We start from the raw sequence: 7,460 nt of genomic DNA on the forward strand, positions 1-7,460 counted from the left end.
ATCCAGACAGCTAGCTAGACTATCTGTCCAATCTGAGTTTTCTTTTGCATGACTAAAACTGCTTTTGAACACACACATGTTCCACCAAAACAAGTTCCTTGCTAAAACGATTTTGCAGGGGCACCATGGGACCGTAGAAGGTGACAGTATCATGCCAATTCAATTGTATTTTTATAGCCCAATGTCTCAAATTTGCCAGTTTCTGTCAAACAAGAAAGAGAACGACCCTAAAAACCAAGAATTACAGCTTGAATACCACATGGCCTGTCAATAATACAAGGAAAGTATCAACCAGAAAAATGCTGAATACACAGATGATTAATTAGTCAAAATCAAAAAGACAACAAACCAAAACTTTTTAGGCTTTATTGCGCTGTTTTAAGAGTGAAGCAAGTGCATGATACAAAGGGAACTGAAAGTGCATGCAGAAAACGCAGCACAGACAAAAGGTTTTACCTTCTTAGTTAACAACAACTGTTAACGGTGAAACATAATGAAACTGTGCATAGGGTGCAACTTGTAGGTATGTAGATAACATCTGATGAATTCATATGCGTATTCTAACCTTGTTTAGGCTGTTTTGGTAGTTATCACTTTAAGGGTTATTTTAAAATGTAAATTTCAACACTTACTACTGCATTCTCTAACTGGAATTATGTTGTGTCAAGCCATTACACTGGGCAGATTGGCTAGCTTGGTTAGATTGTGTGCAACCAGGAATCAATTATTTTCTTTTCCTATGTTATGTTTTGTTTGATTGAACTGTAATTATTGAAGTTGTCTAAAGTGATCACCATAATGGTTCTGAAGCTGATTTTACTACTTTATTATGGATTGACATTTTATGGAAATACATTTGCACAGAAGAACATTTTTATAAAACAACCAAACTCTTTCTCTCTCTCTTACTCGCTCTCTCTGTCTCTCTCTGTCTCTCTTTCTATATACATATACATATATATATATAGATATACACTGTATAATAAGCTACCTCTATGTTAAAACCATTTAAATCAAGACAATAAAGCAGATGCTATATTCACATGATTTTTCCCATCTTTATGCATCATAAAGAGTGGCTTAAGAACTCTTTTTTTGAAGAACTTTTTTTTTTGAAGCACTCCATTTGAAATGTAATGAAAATGTCATTATGATCATAACCATGTGGTCTAACTTTATATCTGATGAGGTTGACAGGGACATCTCAAAAGGTCCCAAAAGCTAAATGTGCAGCAAAGCAGAAACTATTACTATCTTTATTTTAAGAACCTCTGATGACAAAAGCATCTTTGTATGCACTTTCATCCAACAAGATGAGTAATTTCTTAAAGATGAAAACACTAAAGTCATTGCATTAAGGATCCATTAATTCAGTGCTTGACTAGGTTTTTCTCTTTCACAAAGCTCTGCTGGTCAACCTGCAGCAGTCCGTGCTCCTTCATGCTTTAAGCTTTCAAAAATACAATTATAAGGGTATATTATATTTATTTATTCTTCCCAGGTTAACCATGACCTCCATGGTTAACCTGGGAACAGCTAACCTGGCTATGTTAAAAATATAAACACATGGTATCTTGTTTGCTTCACCCATACACACAGAGACTTTAAAAACATCTATTGGTGGTTTTGTAGTGTTGTTGTCAATAAGTTGGAGCTTTGCCTTTGCAAACAGCTGGGAGTCCAGTCATGACAGAGACTTGTCCAGCTCCTATGGTCATGGCAGTAAACTCAAGCTTACTCACCGGCCGTGTCTAGCAGCGGTACACAAGTGATGGTGGATGGATGAACTGTTGACAGAACTACAACTACAAATTACCAGGCTAGCGCTTTCCCCCTGCTTCCAGCCTTTATGCTAAGCTAGGCTAACCCTGAACCCAGAACCCTGAACACACAGACATGAGAGTGGCTCGATCTTCTCTTCTAATGCTGAGTGTTTGTAGTTTCTCTTGTCTACCTAACTAACCCTAACCCTAACATGACCCACATGGTAAATGTTTGTGTCTCCTCATTAAATTTGATAAGAGAGCTGACTTCCATAGTCCTGTGCAGCTTTAGATAGCCAACAATGTCCATGTAATCAGCAGCAAGGCAGTAATAGACACTGTTGTCCTACCACCAAGAGCTCCATTTTGGCACATGCATTGTGTCCAGATGTGTGAACCTCTTTCCTGTACGTCTTTATGTAGATTTCTATGCCTGTCCATTTTCCTCCCTCCTTCTTCCTCCTTCTCTTTCTTCTCAAACAAAGACAAGGATAGGTTGTCCACCACAGGTGAGGATGAGGAGGAGTCGGGACAGTCCAGCCAGTCTGCAGTGGAGGATCGGGGGTATCCGTCCTGCAGTGTAGAGCCTGGAAATGTGAACTTCCAGTATGAGTCTCCTTTAAAGAGATAGACAGAGCCTGGAAAAGAGGGAAAGAGGTTTTCACCACTTTTGAATGTTTTGCATTCAAAAAGTATTTTTATTTTGTGTAACAGTGATAACAGATCCAAAGTGATTGCTTGTTTTTCCAGCATCTTCCTCCCTTTCATTCTGAGCTAACCTGACATCGCCAGACCAAATCCCAAATGCGTGTTAGTCTGGACCCCCTCAGTTAATTTTCAATTTTCAATTTTTATTTTCAACACTCGTTAACCAAAATACGTCTGAACATGAATGGATAGACCTACAACCAATCAGAGCAACGAGATGTGACGTAGCGCAGAGTGACGGACAAATGAGACAGCTACAAGACTACACCGTGCAGAGATGAGCTTTGATGCCGGAGCTTCAACATGTCTGTTACCTTTAGAATTTTAAAATAGTACCTAAACAGAAAGTTGCACATAATGGTACAAAAGCTATGTTTATGCCTGCTGAAGTGTCTCTGGCGTGAGGTGCGCGACCCAAAAAATGATGTCATCACGTATTTTGTATAAAGCACAAAGGCTCCACAGGTTGACACGTAGGCCTGACTGGACAGGCAGAAGGGCTAGACAGATCTGCCAGAGCAAATAAAACATGAGCTGCAGATTCATCTTGTTCCAGTGTTACGATTTGGATCTGTATAATAAAGATTCCTTTGGAATAAAATTAACAATAACTAAATAACTCGAAGAGAAAAGAACTATATCAGACATGTTTTAGCTGCCTTGCTAAACTCACTATAAAGCCGAGAAGAGCTTCTCTGCCGGTTGATCACGATGACTTAACCCCAAGTAAAGCATATTAAATTTAAAATTAAAAGATGCATAGGCTATGTAAATAAAACGACATATGTAATCCTTGTTGACACCACTAACTGGCAGTGTAAGCCAAATCAACAGTTTTGTTTGTTTACAGCAGTAATGCCTGTAAACATCAGGACACCAGTACAGGCAATGATTTTTCATCATTACAGTAGAACACACCCTTGATTGATGTATGTGAATTTAGGTCAAAGTAAAGTCACTCTCTCACCCTTTCTGTTTATTGTGATCTGAGCGCCTCTGATATTTATTTTGATTGTATGTCCTTCTCCACGGGCACGTGAGTTTCAGATGCCAAGGGCCGTGACCAAGTGTTGGGGAGCGGTCTGTGAGAGCTGTGTACAGGCAATCCCAGCCCACTACTTCTTTAGTATTTTGAGTTTAGCCCATTTAACCAAAGGCCCTGTCCTGAACCTTAACTCAACCTGACCTGATGGACTTCTAAATCCATGAACTAAACCCTCGTACAAGTGAACACACACAATGCTGTCTCATTTGGAATGGATGAGGTAAGGTGACACACAAACATTACTGTTGTCCTCACCATCGCTGTCTGTGGTGATGCCACTGACCCCCTCTCTGAGCAGCTGAGTCCACTTGTCTTCATGCTTCTCGTCTTCAATGTGTCCCATCTTACCCCACACAGGGCCCTGCTCTGTGTCCCAGACCAGGCCCCATCTCCCTGCTACTGCCTCCTCATTCTCGTCCACGTCTGCTCCAGCCAAGCCCCCCACCATCCTGAGGGTGGACAGGGGCTGAGGGTAGCCCTCCTGCAGGGATAGATCCCTGAACAGCCAGAAGTGGGAACCTGCAGCAGGACACAACCTTGAGAGGTCAGATGCTCAGTTGGCTGATTCACACATCTAATGATATTACATTATTAGAAAATGCATTGAGTTAAACACTGGATAGCAAACAGCTGTCAATGTGGACACCGTTTTGTTGTATCATTTCTTTTGTGTTGAGTGAATGTAATTTATGGTCTTTGTTGTCTTTGTCTCTTATGAATGGACTCAGTTACTGGCTCATCAATTTATTCATGCTTTTATTGCGTATGCCTCTGAGGAAGAGGAAACCTGTTTGTAATATGATGTTAAAAAGGAAGTAAAGTTACTATATTAACATCATTGGAGTATACCACTGATAAAGATGATGGCATGATCGGACTGTCTCTCAAACACAGCGTGAAGTCGAGGCAGGTCAGCAGGTAGACCCCTCCACAGCCTTCTGACTGAAGCCCCGCGACCCGACACCAAGCCCCCACCATTGACTCGCCACATCCTCAGACCTGGAGAGACAACAAGTACAAGATGACAGAATGGAGATTCAAGGGTGACAAGAGCAAGCTAACCCGTGCCATGCAGCTTTCACATTCACAAACTACTTATTGATCTGTTTTTTTTCTAATTTGACATGTCAAAGAGCCAGTTTGTGGAGTATTGAGACCTTTGAAGAAGAAAGTTTCCCCACGGATTCTTGCCACAGCATCAAAACTGGTGTTACAGCGATCTATGAACGGGCTGAATGGAGAAAAACACACAGTGAGACTTACGTAACGAGAATAATTTGATAGGATACAATCAATGAAAATGACTTTCATCAATGACTTTAAGTCAATACTTCCTCATGCGATGATCATTTCCTTGTTTCAAATGGGTTTCATGACAAAGACGAGATGTTGACAAAATTCATGTATGGATATATCTCTTGCTTCAGACAAGTTTGTTTGGAGTGTTAGACATGCTATCCATGCTAAAGCATGCACACTAAAATTGCAACACACATTGGATGTCAGGTCTGTTGTTTTTAACCGGCGCCATGCAGCTTAATGTGATCTGCACATTTACTGGTTATTAAAAAACATAGCATTTTAAATTAGTTTTGGACAGCTGTGTCATACTCGCTTGTGTTGTGTGCAACAATGAATACAGTTATGCATATAATAGTCTAATACATCGCTACTGGACGACTGTAAAGACAGCATGTATGTTCCATTCATCTCGAGGCCTTTGTTGTTAAATCACATTGGTTAAAATCAGAACACGTTTCATATCTGCATCATTGGATAAATAAATAACATAAGACCAGACGTTCATCATCATACAACCATATTGCATCATTGTTTGTGTCATTTTGTGGCTAATTTCAGTTTCTTTTTCTGAAAGCTGATTAAACACTCACTCACGGTCTTGACTAAAACTTTACTACAAAACATATTCATGTCAACTAAATCGCCCAAAAATTACAAGGATAAGATTGACTAAATATAACTACGATTAACACAAACTTTTCATGTCAGAACTGAGACAAAATCACAAAATAGATGACACCTCTAATGCATGTTGTAGAGCTGTAAACACATTTTGTGGGTGAAACAAATCTAAGCTAGAAATCTATCTTAATCTATTTTATCTTGTAAATCATACCCATATCTGGGATCATGGTGGTGGCCTCTGTGGCGCCGCTCAGGCTCCGGGGCGAGGCGAGGAGCGTCAGTGGCCAGCAGCTGATTCCTCTTACCTAAATCAAAAATCAAATCAATGTAAACCCAATGGCAATAAACAACCAGATACAGGAATGCTAAAGTAATAATTACGCAGGTAGAACAGATACAGAACAAGTGTCTGTAGTAGTGACCACACGCCACTTTCTTTTTTCCGATAATTATTTTAGAATTTCTCCAAATATCCCAAACTGTCTTTTGGTGATCAATGGATTAAAAAGAGTCCGATTCTGATGTTGTAGGTAATCATCTCCAGTATAATCAGATGTAAAGTAATCTCATACAGGCTGTGTGTTTGACAACAGTATAGTGACCAAGTTATTAGAAATCTTATAACTTGGTCACTATACTGGACTCACAAAGCCTACATGAATGTTACAGACATGTATGATAACATGCTCATAAAGACAATGCCAACATGCTGATTGCTGATGCTGTTTTATTGATTTAATTATGATTGAATATAATAAAATATAATTACTTTAAATTAATATTTTACAACTTACACATGATGACTGCTACTGCATTTGAGAGAAGTGTTGTGGGGTGGGCTAGCTGTTGAGTGTGTATCATAACAGAGTGTCATGGAGAAAGTGACGCAATATTTTCCAAAAACAAATATCCAAACTTGAAAGGTAACTTGAATGCACCCATTCAAGAATCTGTTTTTCCACCAATAAAGAAGATACATCATCAGAGACCTATAAACGTTTGTTTAAAATTTCATCCCAATCCGTCTGGATATAGAGATGTTTCTATGGATACAAGTTTGACTCGCTGGTGGTGCTACTGTAGATGAAAAGTTACTAGGATTCATCTAGGCACCATGGATATCTGTTCCAATCTTCAGGGTCCATTGTCGAGACACTCTACTGAAAACCACACAGGTCACCCTCATGGTGTCACCATGTCAGCTTTCGTAAAGAAGAGCAACTGAGGTAGAACCTCCTGCCACAGCAGCCCTGAACCCAAAAAGGACAATGAATTTAAGTAAAAAAAGCAGCTGCTGGATGACATTTTGCAAAGGCAAAATGATTCAAGAACCGTTTTTTTTACAGCAACGCAGTCCCACATTTCAAAACAGAGAATTTCTTTTTCTTTGATTCTTTACAATACATGGCTGTCTGTACTTCCTCAATAACACATTAGCAGTCAGTTCAAGCAACTGGTTCACAACTGTCCTCAGTTATCCATTACAAATCCAGTTTTATGCATTGTGTGGCCCTTTTTACTGAAGACATAATAATGAAGTCTTTATGTCTTTTTTCTCTGATGTTGTCATGCTATTGTTTGGTTCATGTGAGATATGCATTCTCCCATGCCAACCAGGGTCAGAATTATTCCTTAATTAATCATGGGATCAGAAAAGACGTTTGCCCCCTAAATTCTTGTAGTGGACATTCTGATGTTTTAAACACAGCTGTGAGATGGTCTGTTTCAGATTCTGATCTTTTATTGTCACATGTTAAAAACATGAATGAACAAAAACGTTTACTCAGATTCAGCAGCTTACACAATAAATAACAAGTGACTTAGCCAAAATAACATAAAAGTAATCTAAATGTCAAACCCTATAATAAATAGAACACATGGTTAAAAAAAATGATCAGCAATGAAGTAAATGGACTGTTTTCAGATAGCGCTTTTCCAGTCTCAACAACCACTCAAAGTGCTTTTACATAGTACAGGAACCATTTACACACATTCGTACACTGTGGCCGAGGCTGCCG

The 7,460-nt window shown here is 39.3% G+C and overlaps 1 protein-coding gene across 1 annotated transcript in view; it reads right to left on the bottom strand.

Moving 5' to 3' along the window:
- Positions 1 to 355: 355 nt before the first annotated feature.
- Positions 356 to 7,460, bottom strand: part of mmp17b (matrix metallopeptidase 17b) — a 12,815-nt gene continuing 5,710 nt past the window's right edge. Inside the window, exons 8-12 of the mRNA XM_032528503.1 lie at positions 5,654 to 5,747; positions 4,674 to 4,747; positions 4,366 to 4,515; positions 3,772 to 4,035; positions 356 to 2,401 (exon numbers count right to left, since the gene is read on the bottom strand). Coding sequence (XP_032384394.1) covers positions 2,052 to 2,401; positions 3,772 to 4,035; positions 4,366 to 4,515; positions 4,674 to 4,747; positions 5,654 to 5,747 — 932 coding nt within the window. The 3' untranslated portion in view covers positions 356 to 2,051. The remainder of the gene's footprint in view (positions 2,402 to 3,771; positions 4,036 to 4,365; positions 4,516 to 4,673; positions 4,748 to 5,653; positions 5,748 to 7,460) is intronic.

This window comes from Etheostoma spectabile, chromosome 10 (assembly GCF_008692095.1).
Source record: "Etheostoma spectabile isolate EspeVRDwgs_2016 chromosome 10, UIUC_Espe_1.0, whole genome shotgun sequence".
NCBI classification, from domain to species: domain Eukaryota; kingdom Metazoa; phylum Chordata; class Actinopteri; order Perciformes; family Percidae; genus Etheostoma; species Etheostoma spectabile.